Source organism: Myotis yumanensis, unplaced genomic scaffold, assembly GCF_028538775.1.
Source record: "Myotis yumanensis isolate MYYU_CA2020_CCGP unplaced genomic scaffold, mMyoYum1.0.hap1 SCAF_18, whole genome shotgun sequence".
Classification (NCBI taxonomy): Eukaryota; Metazoa; Chordata; class Mammalia; order Chiroptera; family Vespertilionidae; genus Myotis; species Myotis yumanensis.
Window position 1 is genome coordinate 34,784,948 of NW_027223769.1, and position 25,194 is coordinate 34,810,141.

The following is a 25,194-nucleotide window of genomic DNA, read 5'->3' on the forward strand; positions in this document are numbered from 1 at the left end:
CTTCTCATCTCTAGAATAGGAACACAAGGATCTGAAATTCTAAAATGTTTGTGTGTGTTTTTAATTAGGCTGATTTTTAAATCTGCCTTTCCCACATCATTTTTCTCTCTGTCAGCCTTCCAGAGTGACAAGGGTAGAAATCATTTTTAAGCCAATGGTTCAGTTTGATTAACATACTTCTTACCACTAAGTCCCCCAGCGAACTACTGGGGTGACTAAAGGTGACCAAACATTCCCAGTTCTGCTACTTTGCCGTCTCAGGTCCTGGGCATGCCAGATAGCTGAACCCGTCAGGTAAACTAAAACACTGAAAATCCAATGGAGGTAGGAATCTATTATATCCACTTACAGTGCTGAACAAAGCATCATGCCCAGGGTTAAGTGCTCAACATATATTTATTGATTAACCTTTAAGTTGCTGAGGGATGTTATTCAGAAGCTCTAGAAATGTCTGCACAATTGCAGATTGCTATCAGCCTTCTCCGACTCTGGTGCTTCTTGGCAAATTTACATTTAGAATTTAATCTGTGTTCTTGTGTAGCTTCATACATATTCGTCAAGCCTAATTTAATTAAATTCTATTTAACACCCGATAAGACTACCTACATATGATTTCTAAAAGCAAGAGGTAATCAAGTCTAGTGGAAAGTAGAAGTTGGAGTCAAAAGAACTCGGTTCTAGGTAACCCTAAACAAGCGAGGCACCTCATGTCTCGGTATTCTCATCTGTAAAATGGGAAAATGTCATCAGACCTATAAGAAATAAGAACACTATTCTTCAACTGTCTATACGATATAATTATTCTTCAAAGCAAAGACAAATCATTTTAAATGATTTCTAAAACACAGGCTGCACATTTCAATACATTTTTCAAATATGCCGACTGATTTAGGCATTTGTAAGGTTATTTTGCCTTTCAGTTTTCTCTCATGGCATCTGTGGTTACTAGCAGCTAAGGAAAAGAAAAATCTAATGTCATTAACAGTAGACCCAGGTCCCCACCACTCACTTAATGAGGGAGGGGGGTACAGTGAGAAGCAAATGAAAAGGTAAACAAAATGAGGATGAGTGGAGCTGAGGAGAAAGGCAGAGAAAATCAGGTTAGTGAAGAAAAACAAGTCCATCTTTCATCTCTCCTGGCTCCTACTGATGGCAGACGGTGTATTTAATCTGCTGAGAGACCAGATTTAAGGCCTCCGTTGGCATAGTCCATCCATGAATTATTAACGTTTGCAGAAGCAATAGCAGATCTGCTCACAGTGATCTGAGAGGACAATGATGATGAACCAAGATGGGATTATTAATCCCTCCACTTCCCTTTCCTCTGTCTCCCTCTCTCCATTCCCCTCTGGGCTCTGACTGCTTTTTAGGCCGTGTATTTTGAGCTATAGCCTCAGTTATCGGAGTTAATACTACCTCCATGGCAAAAAAAAAAAAAAAAATCAATGACCAATTAGAAGTCATAAGTTTTTAATATATGTAAGCTTTAAACATGTATTTTATTGACCGCTGTGTCCTTGATGAAACAAAGATAAAAACAAGACAAGGGTGGTAACAAATTCTTTATGGACTCCAACAAATAATAACTTAAAAGTGGGCAGACAGCTGGAAAAACAGGGTTTACCTACACTAGACTTCTGTAATCACTTAACCTGGTGGATCTCAAACTGGAGGGCTTGTTAAGAGACAGATTCTGGGATCCCACCTCCATAGATTTGGATCCGGTAGGTCTGGGGTGGAGCCTGAGAATTTGCATTTCACACAAAGTCCCAGAGATGCTGATGCTGGTCTGACCCCACGCTTTGGAATCACTGAGAAAGAGCCTCTTTCGGTTGCCAAAGGTATTGAGGGCATGAGGAGAATGGAGAAGGAAATTAAAACCAACCAGAGGTAGAAAGCTAATACTAAGACAGATGAGATTTACAGCTCCTTTGCCTCCCGAACTCCCAAAGAAAGACCTGGATGCCTAAAGGGCTCTGCAATATGTCTGCTATTCCACAATAAACCCAGTCCAGCACAACCGCTCCCGCCCGCCCCGCCTTCCCCCAAAAAATGAGCTAGTAGGAGCTCTGGCAGGTATTACTCAGTGGTCAGAATGTCAGCCCACACACCGAAGGGCATATGCTCAATTCCCAGTCCCAGTCGGGGCTTCCAATTGATGTGTCTCTCACACATCGATGTTTCTCTTTCTCTCTCTCTCTCTCTCTCTCTCTCTCTCATGAGCTAGTAGGATGAATAGTTAACAAATGGTGAAGAACGCACATGAAGCTGGGAGTTAATCTATAAACTGATTTCCTAAAACCTGAGAAACAAAATTAAATATCCCTTGGTCATTTTCTTCCCCATCATCCTCTCTACTTAGGATCTGGTTTTAATGTATAATCAGTTCCTTTGCTATGTACTATAACAGAAAACTCTTACACACCTTCGATATCAAGCTGAGTCAGGTACCAAAAACACAAAAGTAGAATATAAGCAGAAGCTTTGGGCAAGGGCCAAGAATAAGAAAATACACCTTCCGGGTACCCATTAAAAGTGCCAAACATGAGCAGGTTAGTAGATGGAGAAAATAAATTCCACTTCTTTGGGGTTTGCAAATGCAGAAAACACAGTAATGAGAGCGTGTGAGGAAGAGGCCCACCTCTGGCAGCCAGCAAGGCCAGGCTTCCACAGAACCAGTCTCTCCACCAGCCCCGTACAACCTCACATCTAGATGGTGCTCACTCTACAGAGAAGACAGCCATGATTTCACAGCTAAGCCCTGACTGGAAAAAAAGGAGGTACGCTCCCATTAGCAATGGCTGCTCTGGATGACAGCCAGCCTAAAAGGCTGGGGAAAGAGAGGCAGAGAGATGCAAAGGACAGAAAGGAAGAAAGGAAAGCAGAAGAAGGGAAGATAGCCAGGGAAAGGAAGGAAATGGGGGTGAAACAGAAAGCAAAAAAACCTGGCAAAAACAAATAAAAAACCTCCCCCCCCAAAATCTGCTCTAAACCCTGACAATCTAGCTTGCCTAAAGTTTCAAATGTGACATTTGTTCTGGGTTGCCACGCTGCAATCGTTTGGCACCAATGACCTACTCAGACAACATAAACCAGGCTGAAAGGCCCTAGGGCAGTGGTTCTCAACCTGTGGGTCGAGACCCCTTTGGGGGTCGAATGACCCTTTCACAGGGGTCACCTAAGACCATCGGAAAACACATATATAATTACATACTGTTTTTGTGATTAATCACTATGCTTTAATTATGTTCAATTTGTAACAATGAAAATACATCCTGCATACCAGATATTTACAGTGCGATTCATAACAGTAGCAAAATTACAGTTATGAAGTAGCAACGAAAATAATTTTATGGTTAGGGGTCACCACAACATGAGGAACTGTATTAAAGGGTCGCGGCATTAGGAAGGTTGAGAAGCACTGCCCTAGGGTGACAAAGCTCAGAAACCCTGAGCCCTTCACTTAAAGGGCATCTGTAAACTAAGTCAGCAGCAGCAACAAACATCAGCACCACTTTTTGTTCCAAAGTGTATCTAAGATGGAAAAAATGAGGTCTGTCTCCACTTGGTTTACTCTGCTAAATAGCATTTTCATCCCTACAATTGATTTCATTAACCAGCAAACCTTTCACGTGGAAAGGAATAAATGGAAATAAACTTCAAAGAAAATAGGTGAGAAAAGGTCCAACAGGAAGGAAAGGACCAAAACATCAGTGGCCAAAGAACTACCTTAGTGTCTTTGCAAAAAATAATAACCTGGCATTCACCCAACCAGTCCAGCCCTTGATGCTTTCCACAGCAAGGCATGATAGTAAGAATACAGGGCAAGGTACCAGAAGTATCTGTGCTCAGGTTCCACCTCAGATCGTAACTAATCTATCTGGGTCTCAACTTCCCCTTCTAATAAAGATGATGCCAACACCCATTCAACCCATCTGAAACATTGCTGTGAGCAACCAAAGATTAAAAGAAAAGATGGATCATTTATAGGAATTGAGCAATTCTAAATAATAACAGCCATTTTTTATAATTTATCTCTAACACATGCTTTATGGACGAATTCCTCACCTCTCTGTTAAAATAGATCTATTTTCCTTCTCATTTCAAACAGATGTTCTAATCTAGTCTCAAGTACCTGGTCCATACAATTTAATATTATCAAAACAGTCCAGCAACTTCCAGGGGCAATACAGCCATCAAGAAAGCGCTATGGAGCCATTTTTCAAGTTCTCTAAAGTAAGCATGTCTTCGTTTTGAAATTAGGGAGAAAAGTGGATTTTCCTCTTTTCCATTCAGTTCTCATTCACACTCTCAAAATCCCAAACGTAATGTTTCCTTGTCATCTAACTCCCTCAGCCCTCACTTGAGACGTGAGACTTGCTCTCTGTTCCAATCGAGAGGTGTCCAAGTTGGGAATGAAAGTCTGTAATGGACAATGATTACTTCTCCTCCAACCACCCTGAGCCCAGCTCCCTCCGAAAGCAGGACACGACCAGCCCCTCAGCTGGGTTCTAGAGAGAGGCACCAGATCCATGCCGAGGGCCACTTACACGGCAGTGCTTAACTGGGACCTACTCTCGAACACCACAAGGACATTTTGGGTCCCTGCGTGGTCTTCTCTTTGAAATTCTGTTATGTTAGTTTGCATTTATTTAAAAGAGCCAGTTAATCCAAAGGATACCAATTTGTATGGCTTCAGTTAGCATTCTATTCAACTCCGCACTTCCATGCTTTCTCCTAGAAATGAATAATTCTGCTGTATACAGAAATTACTTCCTGTTTTCTGGAGCAAACACAAAGTTGAGGGCTTTGTCTGTATCTTTAAAAAGCAAACACACATAATTCCCTTAGACAGCCAAATCATATTATAAGATTCAAGATTTCAGCATTCCGGCACACTGCCAGAGCCTAATGGCCAGTCAGACGCTAAGTAAGGAAATGGGTCTGCATTAAACCAAAATAAGTCAACAATCAATAGTTCAGAATTACAGTAAAAATTTGATGTGCCCTTTAAATTGCTTGTAGCATCATCCTTCTAACTCAAGCTCAGCTTCAGAGGCAAAAGAAAACAAAGATGATCAAGCAGAAGCTGCACACAACCAATTTTCAAAGCACAAAGCCTTGGCATTTCAAATCTAAAAGCTGCTCCGGGATTTCACAGAAATCCTTTACTGTGTACCTGCAGGGCAGTAAACCTGAGACATAACAGGCTGAGCTTCAGACAGAAAATTAAACTGACAGCTCAGAAAGCAGAAAAGCATGACAAAAAAGCAAGCACCTGGAGAAGATAAAGGGATGAAGCAGGTTTGGCCTTCTCTGTAAAACTCAACTCCCCCAAAGCCAGCTGGAAAGCACGTTCCAGCTTCTCCCTGAATCAACATTGTTTTATTACTAAGCTTATGCAAATAAGAGCAATGCCTGCCACGCCCAGAGAGGGCTTTCTACTCTTTATTTTGCTCTAAATCAGAGAGGTTCTCAACCTGTGGGTCGCGACCCCTTTGGCGGTTGAACAAAGGGTCGCCTAAGACTATCCTGCATATCAGATATTTACATTACAATTCATAACAGTAGCAACATTACAGTTATGAAGTAGCAACGAAAATAATTTTATGGTTGGGTCACAACATGAGGAACTGTATTTAAAGGGCCAGAAGGTTGAGAACCACTGAGTCTGAGGCCTTAGGCTCCTCATCAGTGAAATTCGGTGAGCAACAGTATCCACAGCAGGCTTATTACTGAGCAGAATTAAATGAGGAAACCCAGAAAGTGCTTGGTACAGTGTCTGGACATAATAAATGTTCAGTAAATCTTAGCTTTGCCTCCCTGATTCTAGCTGCCATAAAACAGAAGACAGGAATGCAAACTTTGGTGCCATATTTCACTATAACAGCAGGGAACACTTAAACTAAAGAAGGGAAGGGGGAAGGGAGCGAGAAAGCACAGCTTTTAAATTAGAACTACTCCGAGTAAGGTTGAAGGGGTAGCAGCCCGCAAATGGTTTGTTCCCAGTCTAAAAGGTAAAGACAAAAACTGAGAATGAGCATTTAGAAACTTTTATAGCAATCTAACAGAATCATTTTACATCTATTGAATTTAATTTTAAAAACTAGGGCTTATATCTTATGTCTTTCTTTTCATTTTTCCTGGTCAATTTATTTTTACTCTATTTTATAAAAGTTATCTCTCAGTTTGACATAAAATGGGGGCTGGGGGGAAGGAGCTTGTTTGAGAAGCACTGATTCCATAAGCACCTTCTGAATGAACCATACTCCTTTGTGAAGACCTCTGGGCAGTGTGGAATCCCATCGCACAGCCAGTGCCACCACGAATGCCAGTAAACCTCCAAGGATCCGCCAGGCCCTGCTCATTATAGAGGGGACCTGCTGAAACAGACTGATACGCACTGTGGATAAGAGAGATCTAATAAGAGAGGAGAAAGTACGCCCAGATAATATCACACCAGTGTGTTTTGGTAACTGGAGCAAATCAAGCATATTATAACCTTCCACAGCAGTTTCTACCTGTCCCTAGATAGTGACAGCATTTTAAAATAGACAAATAATTTTTTTTTTAAAGAAAAGGGAGTGGAGCATACTGTCCCCCATATCCTTTTGCTCATGCCATTCAAAGAAATATACCAAATTGGTCAGTAATAATAAATCAACCAGTAAACCCGCACTACCCACGTATGCTCTGCTGACCTAACCCTCCCCTGTTTTATAAATGGCACAGTCCTAGTTGTGAAGATGTTTTCTAAGACAAGGGTTCTTCCTGTACAATTTCATGGGAGCAGTGTCACACCTGGCCTTGCTCAGCAGATTCGGCCGCAGTGCTTCCAGCGCTGCTGTTCCCTGGAAAGCACAAGCAGGGTTTTGCTGGTGGCATCTCGGCCTCAACAGCCACTCCACAGTGAGGAGAGGGCTCACCCTTCGGTCCTCCAGGATAATGAAGGTGGCACGTGCAGCCCAAAGGACCACTGCAGACCGTTAGTGTTATAGACCAGGGACTGCCGGCCACCGGGGCTTGGGGGACTTGCTCAACCTCTCCATGTCTGGAGTGCAAGATGGAAGCAAGCATTTGTGAAACGGAAACGCTTGAAAAGAAAGCAATACACACTGGCGCTGAGAGCTCTGCAGCAAGAGAAATTCTAAGCACAGGTCTTGTCAGTAGAGGATGCTGCCCACCCTACCTGTCAGCTGCTTTTCCTGGTCCCTACCACACAAATCAACCAAGGGTCTGCCCTGTTGGAGCCCTTCTCTCAGTTCCTTCACAGACTGTGGGTTTTTAGTGGAGACAGTGGGAACCCAGGTGCACAGCTTTGTAACTGAGGAGCCACACTTTGCAACCACCACCAATTGAAGGAGACACTTCAGGCTGCAGGCCTACAAAGCTTGGATTTGACATTGCAAACTGGAAATGGAGCACATGGCGCTGTGGCAAGCAGATCAAAGCAGCACACAGGGTCAAGGGCTGCCACCTGGGAATAAGAGATTGGTCTACAGTAATGCATTCAATGGAGGTTTTCACCCTCACTCAAATCACACCTACTCCAGTATCAAACAGTGCCCATGCCTGGTTCCTGAAACCAGGCAATTTAAAAATACCAGACTGAAGATGCCGACGTATGTTCCCCACCTCCCAAGTGCTGGGGCATCAATAGAATAGGAAGTTAAGAGACACCTCTGAAGGAGGAAGGATGACTCAGCTCTGGTTCAAAGGCACCAGGCCTGGCCAATATTTGAAGTGCTCTATTGAATTGTTAGATAAATACTTTAGCCCTGGGCTTCTCCCAGAAAACTCTTCCCGAACCATTCCAAGTTCTTTAAGCTGGTAACTGATACTCTCCTGCTCACTACAGGATATTAGAAACCTCTAAGAAGACAAAGCAGCCTGTCATTTCCTACTTGCTCCAAACACATTCAGCACCCATTTATTTGCTTTGTGAGAGCCCTGCATTCAGGATAAGAGTAAATAGACAAGTCAAAACCTGAAATCTTATATCCTTGGCTCACTGAAAATCAATTTTTCACATTTTCCACAAACAAAGCCTTTAACATCCATTTTATTTCCAGAGTTACCATTTTTAATTCCAGTCAAAGGAGACTTTAATGTAATTGCACACTTTGGCACCAGCCACAGTGCCTACCTTTTCCCTTATCACATGCAGGCAGAAAAATTAAATCACTTCAGTACTGACCGCAGCAATCAGCATTAGACGACCTCATTATAAACACAGACAGGATGGCACATGAACCTGCTTCTGGGAAGACAATTACTTTTCCTTCTTTACATGTTTACCAGCTGTTATCAGCTCTGAGATTTACACTGGGTCAGGATTTAATGACAAGGAACAGAAAACATGTTTATTAAGTGGGGGAAATGTGGACACTGCGGTGTTCTCAGGAGACAAAGCCTGGCACGATGGCTGCCCTGAACAAGAACACCGGGCACAGCGAGATGTGTCTTTCCCACATGCACTTCAGCTTCTACAATGGAGTCTTGGCCCAAAATGTACCGGGTGTTTGCTCCAGGAAAGGGTTTCTCTCCAACAGAATTTGGATACAGTGAGAACTGGATTCATTTGCTAGTGAACCCAAGAGCATGAGCTATGGGTTAAGTCCAGAACAGGCAGCGGTTATAAGCTGGGAAAGGGCCAGCTTCAAATATCCATTCAAGTCCTTTAAAACCTCGAGAAAGGTTACCATGAAATTCCCTTAAGGCAAGAGAAATACCGGTATAACAAAAGAGCTCAACAAACACACCTGCTTAAATAAAAACCTTTGCACTATTAGATTCCATGCCATAGCCTCTCATCTTTTCAGATGTGAAAACATTTAAAGAGCAAAGTCTTATTCCTTCAGAGCCCACCAATTTAGAATTTCTAATACTCCATTTGGCCTTGGTCACCATTATGTGCAGAAAAGCCTGCTCAAGCATATCAACAGCACAAACAATATGGAAGAATTGTTTTTCCTACTTAGACTATTTCTCAGACTTGTTATATAAATTATCAGTATGCAAATAGATGCAGTTTTATGAATGAACCTCATCTCTTCCTTAAATTTACTCAAGCAGCTCTGGTAAGACCTCTCTCCTTGGTACACACACTTAGTAGTTTCAATTTCTAGAAAAAGAAGAAAATGACAACTACATTTCTTTAAAAATAATCCTGGAATTAAGCTACAGTTCACCCATGCAGAATGCACTTTCCTTAACTGAGTTGAGCCAGGAAAAGCTTACTGTGCTTTTCCCTCAATATTACATTTTACCTATAATCTTCCTGAGGAGCCACTGATCATTCTAGGCAAGTCTGACCCTCTTTCCAACAAATTACCATGGGATTTCTGAAACCAATTCCTACTAAGAACTTGCCAGTGCCACAAACACATAATTAGCAAACAGCAAAACCACTTTTCCTCTTAGCTGTTATATATAGTTGCATTTAAGCAGCAGTATCTTAATTCCAAAGATATAAAGTTAAGAGATAAACGATGAAAATAACAATTTAGGTTATATAACAATAACGGGTTATGCCACCAGTGTGATTCATTTTTATACTTACCAAAGCCATTTAGTTTCTTCTGATTACTGAAATAAGCTAAGAGTGGTTTGAGCATACTCTACCTTTCCAAGGCCAAGAACAGAAAAAAGGAAGGAAATAATGAATATTTTATTATAGACACAGTGTGGTAAGCAAAACAAGGTTTTAACAAGTCAATTATCACTGCACCATTAATCTTATATGTGATAGATCAGTTTCCCTGACTTTAATTTTCACATAATCATTTTATTCTGTTTAAGACTTCGTTTTCTCTTTACTCACACAGGACAGACTTTCATCTGGAAATTTAGACATTATGAAGACCTTTGGTATAGGATATTTTTTTCTAAAGAACAGGCTAAATTTTCACTTACCTAAGATTTGAATTGGCTGCTAAATCAATTCCAACAACATATTCTAAATCTTTGTGAGGGAACATTCAGAAAGTTTTGTTTTTTCTTCAGCAGTAAAGCCAACACACTAAATTTGGAGGTCATGGGGAGGAGAGAGCTAAGAAGACTATTAAAGGGGTGGCATCTAAGGAAAGCCTTAGAGTGTTAGACTGAAGTTAGGGCTTGGGCATTACAAAGGCGCTACTCCACGCTAAAGGAAGGTGGTAAGCAAAGGCCTAACGTAGAAAAGAAAAAAGAAAAGGTTCAGCCACTGTTTGGCTGAATACACGAACGCCCAAATTAGCTCTTCCGACCTTAGAAAAGTACAACTTAATCCTACTTACACTTTCCCTAAAAACTAGGTATTTAATACAAAGCAGACTGTTTCTAGTTGGAAAATGTCTCTACAGAAATCTCTCAAACACATCATCGTCCTGGATTTAGGGTAGGCCCTAATCGAGTGACCAGTAGAGCCCTTACAAAAGAAGACGTAGATTTGCCAACACGAGAACATACCTGGGAAGATGGAAGCAGAGAATGGAGTTACGCTGCCACAAACCACGGAATGCCAGGAGCTATCAGGGGCCAGAAGAAGTATTCTCCCCTAGAGTCTTCGGAGAGGAGCATGCTGCTGCCAACATCTTAATTTCAAACTCTGGCCTCCAAAATTGTGAGAGGTAAATTTCTAATGCTTAGGCCACTAAGTTTGTGGTAATTTCAAGGTAATTTGTTGTGGCAGCCATAGGAATCTAATGCAATGCATTTAGCAATAATATTATTCTACTTGATCTAGTGTCATTAGAAAATATTATGGTCTAATGCTGAGAAACAGCAGCTCCCATTTTTATGACTAACTCGGGCTACTTCTGCATTGCCTTCTTGAAATATACATGCAATCTAGTGGGAAAGCCAAGACTATAACTGAACTGTGTAAATCTGCACTTTATTACTGTATAGTACACGTCAGCCATGGTACATTAGGTCTGCTCAGATCATAATAAAGATGTGCAATCTGCCCTCAATATTTCTCTCCACAGACAGAAGTGAGCAAGTGGGTCTCGGTGAGAGGACTTGTGTTCGCAAGCACCTTGATGTCACTTTAATACAGCGCGATAGTCGTGTCGGTAACATGTCCTGTTAATAGTTCTTGCTCTTCCACCTCTATTTCGCAAATGTGTAGGACTTCTTTATGACCATTTCCAAAAAATAAAATCAATAAACATTTTTTAAAATTCCTCTAGCATCAGCCATACCTATATTTAAGTGTCATTTAAAAAATGTTACCTTTGCTGGCGACAACAATGTTTTTAAAATGTATTCTCAGTGCCTGCCAATCAACGTCACTGATTATGACAAACAAAAAGTAACAACAAAAAGACCTGCATTAATTTCAAGCTCCATTAGAAAGGGAAGGAAATATGATCAGTGTTTACCAAACAGAAAAGGATTATCCATGTATCTATAGATGCAAGCTTATAAGTGATGCAAACAGCGGATGCTATAAAGTCTTGGGCAGCATCTACTAGTATAAAGGATCCTCTAGCATTTACTTGTATGAATTTATAAACTGACGTCATAAATTTACTCTGTGTGGTACTCGGCCCAAGAGATTGTGTACTCTTATCTCAAAAATCACACTGGCTAGAAAACAAATGTTCATACACAAAAATCCATCAGAAATGTGAATTATATATCAATAAAGCTGTTAAAATAAATGAGAAAAAATGTCCATCAAAAAGTATGTCTGGCGATAACCAGTTTGGCTCAGTGGATAGAGCGTTGGCCCGCAGCCTGAAAGGTCCCAGGTTCAATTCTGGTCAAGGGCATGTACCTTGGTTGCAGGCACATCCCCAGTGGGAGGTGTGCAGGAGGCAGCTGATCGATGTTTCTCTCTCATCAATGGTTCTAACTCTCTATCCCTCTCCCTTCCTCTCTGTAAAAAATCAATTAAAAAAAAAAGTATGTCTAAATTTTCTAAAAACAAAAAAAACAGAAGATTTCCAACTTAACTCTCCTTGGATAATGAACACATTATGAGAAGAATTAAAAGAAAGACCATTCCATACCAAGGGCAAAAGCTGGCTTGGTTCTTACCTTTGACTTCCAAATAAGAAATCAGACAAGGACATGACACTACTGTGCAGACCGGAAGTTGGAACATAGGTCAGCTGAGCCACACAATGCAACTTAAAGCTTCCAATCCCTACTAATGACTAGAGCCATCTCAGATCAAGCCCAAGTGTCAGCCCTTTTAACGTTAAATTTTCTCCTTTAAAGCCTTTGCCGGCAAGAAGATGAAGTCAATAGAGGACTTGTTTGAAAACTAGTAAGTCTTTACTTCAGGTCTAGATACTTAATTCCCAAGTAATCAAAAGTTATCTTGAAATGACATTTTGCATTTCTGAAGGTATTCCAGAAAAGCCCAACTGAGAGGTAAAATTTTGAAATGGAGGCAACCTTCCTCTAAAAATTCAAAGATTTCCCAATGGTAAGGACCAAAACTCTTAGCTATGCTCATTCCAAATCAAAAAACACTAATGTGACCAAGCGTGCACTGCTAGGAAGCCATCTAATGGTAGGTTGAAGGGGACTGTTCATGAATGAAGTAGAGGGTCAGAATAAATGACTGTTATGACTCAATGCATTCAGGAGCCCATCATTCACATCTCAAAGCAAAAAATGGAGTACCACATCAGTGGGACTTGGTGAAGTGCATCAGTAAATGTGGCTGAGTATTCCAAATATGGACTGTAAATATGCCAAAGAAAACTTAAAAAGCAGTTAGTTTAAAAAAAAATATAACTTCCTTGGTATTTTAAACATAAAAAACAAACAACCAACAACCTATCTGACATCAAGTGCCATGTCTTTCCAAACTATTGGGGTGCTCCCCAAAATATATGGTGAGCATCCAAATTATTTGAGCACTTATCCCATTCGTCCACTTGAACCCTGTTATAAGTATTTGTTTATAGAGTATCAAGCAGTTGAAATACAAGGAGGGGAGGGGAATAGCTAAAACTAAAAAAAAAAAAAAAAAAAAAAAGTTAAGTGACAAGTATGTATCCATGGCATTTTTGTTTGTTGTTTGTTTGTAGGGTTTTTTTGTTAATCCTCATCCAAGGGTATTTTTCCATTGGTTTTTTGTTGTTGTTGTTTTTAAGAGAGAGTGGGAGAGGGAAAGACAGAGAAACATCAATGTGAGAGAAGCATTGGTTGGTTGCCTCCTGCATGCACCCTGACCAGGGTCCGGGCTGAGGAGGAGCCTGCAACTAAAGTACATGCCCTTGACCGGGATTGAACCTGGGACCCTCTGGTCCGCAGGCCAACGCTCTATCCCAGCCGTGGGCAAACTACAGCCCGGCCCGTTTGAAATGAATAAAACTAAAAAAAAAAGACCGTACCCTTTTATGTAATGATGTTTACTTTGAATTTATATTAATTCACACACACACTCCATCCATGCTTTTGTTCCGGCCCTCCGGTCCAGTTTAAGAACTCGTTGTGGCCCTCGAGTCAAAAAGTTTGCCCACCCCTGCTCTATCCACTGAGTCAAACTGGCTAGGGCTCCATGGCATTTTGAGATTACATGGGAATAAGAAGGTAACTGTAAGGTAACAGGCAAATGTGATTTAGTACTGGAAAGAAACTATATTTCCATACTCTGGGACCATATCAGTAACAGGAAAAATAAAGAATATCTACAGTTACTCAACTCTCAACTCAAAGTACAGTGCTTTAGGTTTCTGAATAGGACTAAATACAGGACTGTGGCCATTAGATGGATTAAAACAGCTCTTGGGAAGGGTAGTGGGTAGAGATTATTAATCTAAATTGAGCCCAAACAATAACACAATTAGTACCATTTGTACTAGGATTTGCCTTTGTAAGGCCTGGGTCCTTTCAATTCAAAGGTAAATCAGTAAGAAAAATGGTATCCCACTATCCCTTTACTCTAACACAAATGCAGTTTAAATGCCTCAAAACTAAATGGATCACTCAAGTTTTTTCTTTAACAGTGTTTCACACACACACACACACACACACACACACACACACATCAATTTCTGATTAGGTTAAAATAGCAATCAACTGTGCCAGTGACATGTTAGGTTAAATGAGAGTAGAGTGCTCTATTAGACAATTTCCTGGTACCACTAATGTAGCCAAATACTTCCTAGAGATTGATGAGTAGGTTTTAGTAAATAGTACTCTAAGTTTCCCCAGCTCTTTGCCAACCAATGCAAGTAAGATTGTAGAAAAGAAATGTGGAAGACGAACAGTAAAATTACTTGAGATCTAGCAAAGGAAACAAGAAAAAATACAACTAATGTTTGTGCCTTGGATGAAGCCCAAAGAAGGAAATCTATTCTCACAATCACAATAATCTAAAAGTGCAGGTCCGAACTGCTTCCTTAAATTCAGCCTAGCAGAGCACTCTGAAAATAACCCAATGTTCCCCACTAACCTCCAAAGCTGAGTCTCCTGTTCTCTGAACATCCAAGGAAGAAGAGAATTAAAAAAGAAATCGGGAATTCCTTAATCAGATGGTCAACAAAGGGCCAGGGCCTTCAACCTGGGTTGCACGCTCAGGGTTCCACCTGCACCGACCCAGGCACCTGGCAGCCCTTACCTGAATGTCTGTGTCCTTCACGGGTTCAAGAGGTTCAAAGGTGGTGGCCGCGCTCAGGCTCTCCAAGCGCTGGGAGATGTGGGATATGTCAAGTCCCCGAGACCCAAGGAGAACTGACCTATGTAAGGATATAGGGCAGGGAGGAAAAAGTAGGATTAAGACCTCAGTAAGTTTCATAAAATACTAAAGAGTATTTTTTATCCAAAACTCCCTGTATACTGCCTAGACACTCTTATATAGTTGCTTTATACCTTTCCATAAAGATCTATCACCTGAAATAATAGACCAACACTGCATTTGGTAGCTAGAGAGAAAGTTCTGATTGTGCCCGAATTAGAGTAAGGGACTTGTCACGAATAACATGAGAGTATGTCAATAAAATAACAGGCCAGACGGCTCCAAACAGTTCGCAGTAAAGGAGATCATGAGACAGGTGATCTTCTCATTCATTTTATTATTTACAGCAACTGTAGCACAAAGCAGCATGGACAGTACATAGACAAGCATGGCTGTGCTCCAATACACCTTGAACAGGCGGCCGCTGGCTTTGGCTCACAGCCTCTCACCCTTGATGAACATCTTTATATGTGTCATATATATTCTTCTTCACGTGTGAAAAAATTTGATTTAAAAATATTAAACAGAAGCAAAAATCTATCAAATCTGTTCCCTAAAATAAAAACTCCAACAAAGTGTATTTAAACTAATGAATTCAGTACCAAACAATTCAATCTTAAACCTACAGTCTAATTTTAACTAAAATCTGTAAGACAGTTTTCTTTCAAAATTTCAGGTAAGAAAAAATTCCTTACTCAGTTCTCTCCTCTGCCCTCATCCTGTACTAAAATATTCACAGCACAATTTATGTCTCTGGCAAGAAGATGGAAAAATACAGTCAACAGCCCTTTGGTTTCTTTTTAAGCACCTGCCCCATCTTGTACCCATTCTTTCAATATTCTAACTTCCTCCTCCCTAAAATAATGAATTTAAGGTAGAAAGAGATGAGGAAGAATGGAAATTTACAAGAAAGAGAGCATGACTGATAATTGTTACCAAGAAAACATTTTCCATTTTTGCTCTTAATAGGCTGTAAAGCTGAGGGCAATTAAATTATAACTATAGCAACTCAGCTGGCATGATGATCCTTCGGCTCCAGCAGCATCCTTGCACACCAGCACAGAGCCTGCACACTCAAGACTGGGGGAACTACAGGCAATGGGGAGCAGCAGTTAGCAGAAATGTCTAACGGCTGGCTGGGGTGCGGGGAACAGAGTCGGGGAGCAGTTGGTTGCAGGTAGCTGCAAGGTTGGATAGTTCAAAATCCCTGCCAGGGCTCCTCTGACTTACTTTACCAATACCAACATTTATTACGTATCCCAAACAACGTACTCATCTATAATAATAAAAGCGTAATATGCAAATCGACCCAACGGCCGAACAGCGGAACAACTGTCCCGCAGTCCTTCCAGACGACCTTGTGGACAAAGCTGGGGCTGCGAAGGCCCACTCTTGCACGAATTTCGTGCACAGGGCCTCTGGCGTTAACAAAAGCACTTAGGTCTTTCTCAAGTTCAATTCAGAAATCGACAATTTCCCACATCTCCCACACAGAACAAGTAACAGCACCCCTCCCCCTTTGCATGTGCTCTGGAGTCAGCCTGTTTGGGTTTGAACCCTGGCTCATCACTCACCAGTTGTGTGATCTGAGAACTACTTGCCCTGAGCCTCAGCTGCTCAATGTAATAAGGGGACAGCATTCCTAATATTCATTGTGAGGATAAGCAAATCTTAAGTAGTCAGTAAATCACACTTCTTTTTTTTTTAATGTTTTTATTGATTTCAGAGAGGACAAGAGAGGGGGGGAGATATAGAAATATCAATGAGGAGAGAGAATCATTGATCGACTGCCTCCTGCACATCCCACACTAGGGATCGAGCCTGCTACCTGGGCATGTGCCCTGACTGGGAATCAAACCATGACCTCCTGGTTCAGAGTGGATGCTCAACCACTGAGCCATGCTGGCCGGGACTAAATCATAGTTCTTATGGAAAGCACCAAGATTTTTTTTCTGCCTCCCAAAATTATAAGCTCCTTGGAGACAAGGACCATGTCTAACTGATGGTAGGAGCCCCAGAGAAGTCCCAGGCCTGGCACAGTGAGGACCCCAAACACGTCTGTGGAATCAACAACCCAATCAATGCTGTGCAGCAGCAGCAGCCACTGGCCGGCCATCAGTCAGCACTCTTCTGCAGCTGCACTCCCTGGCGCTCACCCTCTTTCCTGTATAATCCACTGGCAGACACTGCATTGCCAGGTCCCTCAGAGGCAGCCCACGGGGTCACTGACAATAAGCAGACAGAATCACTCCTCGCTTGGATGGCTTCTCGCCACTGACTGTGCATCAACTTCTTCCAAGTGCCCTTAAAAACATTGCTCATCTCTGAGTGCTCACTGGCACAGGCAGAAACACTCACCTGCGTGGCCCACACACTAATATACTTGCAGGAGCCATTATGGCCCAACAGTCAGCGACCCCAGGCAGGAACTGCTGTGACTGGTTTCTGCATGACCAAACTCTTCGCCCCTTCCCATCCTGATCATCTCTGCTTGTGATACGGGCTCGCAGCTTGGTCAGAAAGACAGGCTGGAATACCCGGGCAAGTAGACAAAGCAAGGCTTCTGACCTGTTTACAAACTCGCTCTGAGTTCCCAAGAAACTGGCTTGTGTGTCACTTACAAACTGAATCCAAATTCAAGACAGGAAAGAAGAAATGGATCCTGCCCCCACCCACCCAGCACCAACGCTGCTTCCCCACCGGTACTCACGCCTTGACATCTGCTGTCTCCTGGGACGTGCGTGTGAGGGTCCGGGAACGCAGGCGCTCGCCCGCCTGCTGGATCTCCTGCAGGTTCCGTTCCACGTGGGGAAGCTCTGAGATACCCTCGGTCTCAGCAGCAAGCTGCTCAGCTTGCTGAAGGAGCTCGCCAAACCCCTCGGTATCCATTGGCGCTGCAGATCCTAGAGGGGGAGAAGAAAGGGACCTCAATCGAGGAAAATATAGTCTTTAAACACTACCTGAATCTGTTACAAGCGTAATGAAACACTAGGACGTTGTTGTTTTTTAAAATATGGAACACTTTACGAATTTGCGTGTCATCCTTGCGCATGGGGCCATGCTAATCTTCTCTGTATTGTTCCAATTTTAGTATATATGCTGCCGAAGCGAGCACAACACCAGGACTTTTTGTAAACAGACAAGTGGATTTGTTCCTGAACATACCCCAAGAACAGGCCTGACAGAGAAAATGAGTCAGACTGTGAAGAAATAGATCATTTCTAGCCCTAGCCGGTGTGGCTCAATGGATAGAGCATCTACCTGCAGATGGAAGGGTCCTGGGTTTGATTCCTGTCAAGGGCACATGTCCGGGTTGCAGGCTCAGTCTCCAGTAGGGGGGTGTGCAGGAGGCAGCTGATCAATGATTCTCTCTCATCACTGATGTTTCTATCTCTCTCTCCCTCTTCCTTCCTCTTTGAAATCATTAAAAATATACTTTTTAAAAAACAAATAGATCATTTCTGTGTATATTGACAGTCCCAAGATTGACTTCTGCCATCAGAACAAATGCAAAGATACTAAGCCACAGACCAGGATTCCTGCCTCCTTCCACGGACAAAGAACCACCACCCTCCACCTCCTATTTCACCACCTGTCTAAGTAAAACAACACTACCCACAGTACTAGGCAACTTATAAGGCCCTTATCTCATGACTAGAGGCCTGGTGCACGACATTTGTGCACTGCGGGCGGGGAGCAGGCCTAACCCGGCATTCAGACATCCCCCGAGGGGTCCTTAGCGCTGCTGCGGAGTCGGGAGAGGCTTCCACCACCACTGCTGCGGTCACCAGCCGTCAGCCGGCTTCTGGCTGAGCGGTGCTCCCCCTGTGGGAGTGCATTGACCACCAGGAGGCAGCTCTTGCATTGAGTGTCTGCCCCCTGGTGGTCAGTGCGCTTCATAGTGACCGGTCAGTCCACCCTTCAGTCGATTTGCATATTAGGGTTTTATTATATAGGATAGGATTCTCAGCAACTCTGTGAGAGTCCTGAGCAAACAGAAGAAGCAACTCAGCCCACAGAGCTCAGCTCCATGCCCACAATACTCTCCGCTACAAAGGGGCCGAACCAAGACGAGAAGATAGGTCTTCTGACTAATTTCACGTTATTTTCACATAACTGCTCCTCCACTAACATAATAGACAGTCTGTTCAAATTCATGTTCTTTAGCTTACAAGATTACTGAGAGCAGAGATCCATGTTTGTTTGTTATGATATTCAGATATTAGACTTAATTGTTAGTATACCTACTACTTTTAGAAATATGATTGCTACTAATAATTACAATATAAATAGCAGCTGGCTTCTAGACCATGAATGTTAACAAGACCACCTGTTTCTCCACCAAATGACAAAAAAAAGCCCTATGAACAGTGTTAAAATTTTAACAGATATTATATATTTATGAATTATATATATCCTGTACTATCCTTATATAAGGATCTTAACCAAAACAATGTTAAGTCCTATGACTATTTAAATAAAAAGAAGATAAACAGTATCACCATCATTAGGGAAAAAAAAATTATTTTATGTTGCTAAAAGGTTAACAAAGTAATTTATTTTAAAAAAATAACAAAATTCCTTAAACAGTCGCTCTTTTTTTAAAAATATATTTTATTGATTTTTTACAGAGAGGAAGGGAGAGGGATAGAGAGTTAGAAACATCGATGACAGGGAAACATCGATCAGCTGCCTCCTGCACGCCTCCCACTGGGGATGTGCCCGCAACCAAGGTACATGCCCTTGACCAGAATCGAACCTGGAACCCTTCATTCCGCAGGCCGACGCTCTATCCACTGAGCCAAACCGGTTAGGGCTAAACAGTAGCTCTTGTTGATTATACTTTTCTACTTTGTTTTAAACCCACTTTTGAAATCCCAATGGTCTAGAATTGTGGTTACAGTACTAATGTAATAAATATCTCAGCTGTGAAGGACAGATTAATGTTAAAAGGGCATAGTTACCATCATAAATCTACAGCAGGAGAACAAGAACTTTTTAAAGTGCGCATTAAGCAACATTAACTTTAAAGGCAAGGGCACAAGGTTAAAACAAAAGTAGCTCAGCTGGAGTAATCATGAAAACACTTTGAAATTCTTTATGAAGTACTAAACCAGTGGTTCCCAAACTTATTTGGCCTACCGCCCCCTTTCCAGAAAAAAATATTACTCAGCCCCTGGAAATTAATTTTTTTTTAATTTTAATAGCAGTTACTCATCGCCCCCAAATGCACCTGTGGCCATCACCGCCCCCCTGGATCACTGCAGCACCTACCAGGGGGCGGTAGCGCCCACTTTGGGAATCACTGTACTAAACTGAGTTCAATCTTTAGACAGAAAGTCATATACACAATAACTCTTCACTTAAAGTTTCCAGATAATCATTGTCTTCACCCAAGAGAATCAGGCGATCTCTACGTGTGGGAAAATGGGGATGGCAGGAAAAGGAAGTTTTTCTCAAGGACAGAAAAAGAAGAATATTTTTAAACCACAGCTCCTGCCTAATGGAGAAATGTTTTACCTCAGAAACCCTTAAGGTCAATGATGTTCTACTAACTACCAGAAACATGGTTGATCACCAGAAAGAGGAAAGAAAAGTAATTTGCTGCCTCTTCCCCATACATTTTTCTCACTCTAAGATAAACATAATTTGTCTATCAGAGCCAAAAAAAAAAGGAAATACTGTTTTTCTTTCATAAGGAAATTTCTGGAACTCTCTGAATAAAGAACTGAATGAAATAAAACTTTTCTATGTTTAAAAAAAGAAAAAGAACCCAGCCGGTATGGCTGAATGGTTGAGTGCTGACCCATGTACCAAGAGGTCACCAGTTCCATTCCCAGTCAGGGCACAGGCCAAGGTTGTGGGCTTGATCCCTAGTAGCGGGCATGCCGGAGGCAGCCAACCGAAGTTTCTCATCTATCTCTCTATCACTCTCCCTTCCTCTCTCTCTGAAAAAAAAAGGGGGGGTGGGGGGAGGAAAAATAATAACATTTTACATTCATGTAAGAGAAATTCAGACAAAGGAAATGCTCAATTTCTCCAATGACCTACCCATATAAAGATTTAGAGTGATGACACCCAGCCGGGTGTGGCTCAGCAGTTAAGCGTCAACCTAGGAACCAAGAGGTTCAATTCCCAGTCAGGGTATATGCCCAGGTTGCAGGCTCAATCACCAGTGGGGGCGTACAAGAGGCAGCCAATCAATGATTCTCTCTTATCATTGATGTTTCTATCTCTCTCTCCCTCTCCCTTCCCTCTCTGAAATCAATAATATATATATATTTTTTAAAGTTTAGAGTGAAGGATTTAAGTATAAATAATTAAGACAAACAAAAATCATGACTCACTTTCATGTGGTCCAATAAAAGACTTTTTAAATTTATTTAAAGAATTATTTTGAGCCAAACCGGTTTGGCTCAGTGGATAGAGCGTCGGCCTTCGGACTGAAGGGTCCCAGGTTCGATTCCAGTCAAAGGCATGTACCTTGGTTGCGGGCACACCCCCACTGGGGGGCGTGCAGGAGGCAGCTGATCGATGTTTCTCTCTCATCGATGTTTCTAACTCTCTATCCCTCTCCCTTCTTCTCTGTAAAAAATCAATAAAATATATTTTTTTTAAAAAGAATTATTTTGACCATGGTGAAAATAAAGCCTGAATCTCTAAACAACACCCTAAATTTTAAACGCCCCAAACTGAGCTCTAACCTTGTCTACAAAACTTGTTCCTTGCCTGCTCAGTGTGGAGACACCATGACTCAGTTGCTTCAGCCAAAAGCTTTGAAAGCTTGCATGACTCATACCTCCCATCCAATAGGTCAACGAAGCCTTTCAAATCTACCTTCAAAACATCCAGAATCGACCTCTTCCCACCACTTTCACCCACGTGAGTCACTATCACCTCTTCCCTGACCTCCCGCTTCAGCCCTCACCGCCTGCAGTCTATTCTCAACCCAGCAACCAGGGATCCTTTGAAAGTCCGATCACACCCCTCCTCTGCTTAAATCTCTTGTACAGAGGGAAGCCCTGTAGAAGCAGCCCACCTCTCCCTACCTCCCAGACTCACTCCAGGCCTGTCCCCCCTTCCTTTCCTGGGCTCCCGCCACTCTGAGGCCTCTTTGCTGGTCCCCCGATGGTCAGGCCCATTCCTACCCTAGAGTCTTTGTACTCCGTTTTCTCTACTTGGATCACTCCTCTCCCAGATATACACCAGACGATTCCCTGTCTCGCTGTTTCAGCTAAACTGTCACCTTGCCTTTGATGACAACCTAGAACAAAACAGCTAAGAGTGCAATCTGCAACCCCCACCAGCACTCCCCCATCTCTCTTACTGTCTGTCACCCCTGCTAAATGTTAAGCTGCACAAGGACAGGGACTTGTCTGCTTTGTTCACTGATGTTCCCCGGGTCTTAGAACAGTGCCTGGCACATAGTAGACAATCATTTCCTGTTGAATGAACAGGAGGAGTTTTATTCTTCCGTCCGTGGGGTCTGTTCTTCTCAAAGGCTTCCTGCACTCCCCTGCCAAATCGGCACCCACTGACAAGCAAAGAGCAGAGCAAACACATTCCCTTCCGACTACCAACTGATACTTAACATTTCTGAGGCTGCAGAGCATAAGGCAGTGACAGTATAAATGGCATCATTTCAGATCACACTTGGTCCAGACTAGTGCTTTTCCCAGACAAAAAAAGCCAGTGATATTTTAGAAGAAATAACCCAGTTTTCAGGTGAACGGAATCCTAAACCAAAAGAATAAATATACATATAGGAAGAAATTTGCGATATAACTTCAGAGTAGAAAATAAACTTGTGCCACGTCTCTGAGAAGAGATATGTATATAACATCATATTTAAGAAATACTGGCTCTATCCTGCATTGTATATGAAGCAACCAGTAGAAATTAATTTACAAAAAAATTATTGCCAGCCAGCATGGCTCAGGGGTTGAGCATCGATCTATGGACCCAGAAGGGGCACATGCCCGGGTTTCGGGCTTGATCCCCAGTGTGGGGCAGGCAGGAGGCAGCTGATCAGTGATTCTCTCTCATCATTGATGTTCCTATCACTCCCTCTCCCTTCCTCTCTGAAATCAATAAAATTATATCTTTTTAAAAAATTATTAAAGTTTCCAAATCTATACTCTGATATACTCATCATTCCATTTCATTAAGATGTTTTAATTTGTGGTTAATTTAATCAATTTAAGGACAGTTTTTAGTACCTCTGCAAGATACATATCAAATCAGACATAAAATATAGGGGTTAACCAACCAAATATCAATTTTGACCCAAGATACTGGAAACTGATCATGAAATTAACCTCCCTCGCTTTGTCCAACAGAAAGAACTAAAATGATGGGGTGGGAGAGGGATGAAGTCCAAGCTTCGTGTTGTAAAAATCTGGCCAGGACACATGCAGAGACTGGACGCCAGCTGCACCCTTGGGGAGCTATGGAGGAGGGAGCCAGGAAGGAGCCAGAGAACTCTCGGAAGTGGGTTGTGGACAGTCAATGGAGCAAACCTGGGCCTGGATGGGAAAAGGCCAGTGGGGACGACTCACCGCACTGAGTCCTGTCTGCAGCGACTCAGCCTGATTGGGAGAGGGCTTTGGAAACACTGACAGGTGCATCACAGGGTCCCAGGGCCCCACGAAAAAAACTGCTCTCTGGTGCCCCTGGGCAGAAGTCCTACTGAGCCTCCAGACCTCCTCAACCACCAAGCAACGGAAAGCCTTAGAAGGAAGGCAATTTACCACTGCTGTCAGAAGGCAGGACTGTTTACCCTTGCAGGGGAATAACAGAAAGGAGGCTTCGAAGGGGTGGAATGGGGGGGCGTAATTTTCTGTTTTTTTAAATCTGGGAGCTGCTTAATAGTGCATTTGTTTAATGAGAAAATCCATTGAGCTTCACTCAAAGGGGAAGGTGATCAGGATGGGGCTGGTCACCAGAAAGACCAAGTGATTAGAGAGCTGAAACTTTCAGCCCCACCCACCAACCTCTGAGAAGGGGAAGCGGGGCTGCATATTAATCTCTATAAAAACTCTTGAACAGCCCAGCCTGCATGGCTCAGTGGTTGAGCATCAACCTATGAACCAGGAGGTAACAGTTTGATTCCCAGTTGGGGGAACAGGCCTGGGTTGTGGGCTCAATCCCCAGCAGGGGGCGTGCAGGAGGCAGCTGATCAATAATTCTCTCTCATCATTGATGTTTCTACATCTCTCTCCCTCTCCCTTCCTCTCTGAAAGCAATAAAAAAAATATCTATTTAACCTGCGGGGTGGGAGTGGCCGGGGGAGTGATCAATCGGGGAAAAAGGAGACATATGTAATACTTTAAACAATAAAAAAAATGCACAGATAAATACATTTTATATATATATATGTACACACACACACACACACATACATACTGGTGTCCCGGTGCACGGATTTGTGCACATTGAAAGGAAATTAATTAGAAGAAATATTTTAATATCGCTATTCACATCTTGCTAATGAAAAGAAAATAGGATTCTACCAAGTCTCCTATCTACCTACTCCAGGACTTCTGTAAGGATCAAATGAGATGAGGGACAGGAAAATGCTTCACAAACATTTGGTTAAACTATAACATGTTTGCACCTGGCTATAAAGCAAGTCCGGTTCCTTGGCTAAAGAAACTCCAAGGATACTAGTGACGTCATTACCTGGCGCCCACAGCCACCGTTTCCGGGCTGAGCTGGGCTGGGGGCCACATTTTGCACCATGGGGTCTTGGCAGCGTTGGCTGCAATTTGGTGGGGTATCACTCCAGGGTGGCAGCAGGGCCTGTGTACCACTTGGGGGAAGCCGAGTGTTGGTTGTCGGCACCAGATCAGTGGTGCTGTTTATTTTTAAATGGCCAGTGCGTATCATGGCAGCTCCAGCATTGAGCTTCTGCCCCCTGGTGGTGAGTGCGCGTCATAGCTACCGGTCGGACAGGCGGACACTTAGCCTTTTATATTGAGAAGATATTTAAGAAAACAAACTCTTGAACAATGAGATTGATGAGCTCTGGGTGGTAAATGCTTCCACAGGCTGGAAGGATGGGGCACCTGTTTCATAGGACAGAAGCTCCGGTGCTCAGGACCCTTCCAGATCCCACCTTATGTACCTCTTTGACTGGCTGTTCATCTATATCAGCGGTTCTCAACCTGTGGGTCTCGACCCCTATGGGGGGTCGAACAACCCTTTCACAGGGGTCGCCTAAGACCATCAGAAAACACATATATAATTACATATTGTTTTTGTGATGAATCACTATGCTTTATGTTCAATTTGTCACAATGAAAATACATCCTGCATATTAGATATTTACATTACGATTCATCACAGTAGCAGAATTACAGCTTTGAAGTAGCAACGAAAATAATTTTATGGTTGGGGGTCAGCACAACATGAGGAACTGTATTAAAGGGTTGCGGCATTAGGAAGGTTGAGAACCAGTGATCTATATCCTTTATAATAAACTGTACATGTAAGTAAATGTTTCTCTGAGT

At 42.5% G+C, this 25,194-nt stretch overlaps 1 protein-coding gene and 1 non-coding gene across 2 annotated transcripts in view; both read right to left on the minus strand.

Moving 5' to 3' along the window:
- The window catches only part of NUP93 (nucleoporin 93), an 82,436-nt gene that overhangs the window by 55,607 nt on the left and 1,635 nt on the right, over positions 1-25,194 (minus strand). Inside the window, exons 2-3 of the mRNA XM_070397908.1 lie at positions 17,394-17,586; positions 14,567-14,684 (exon numbers count right to left, since the gene is read on the minus strand). Of these exons, the coding sequence (XP_070254009.1) occupies positions 14,567-14,684; positions 17,394-17,572 (297 nt within the window). The 5' untranslated portion in view covers positions 17,573-17,586. The remainder of the gene's footprint in view (positions 1-14,566; positions 14,685-17,393; positions 17,587-25,194) is intronic.
- LOC138997488 (U6 spliceosomal RNA) lies at positions 17,691-17,798 on the minus strand. The gene has a single exon (XR_011468952.1). It is a non-coding gene; the product is annotated as a U6 spliceosomal RNA (small nuclear RNA).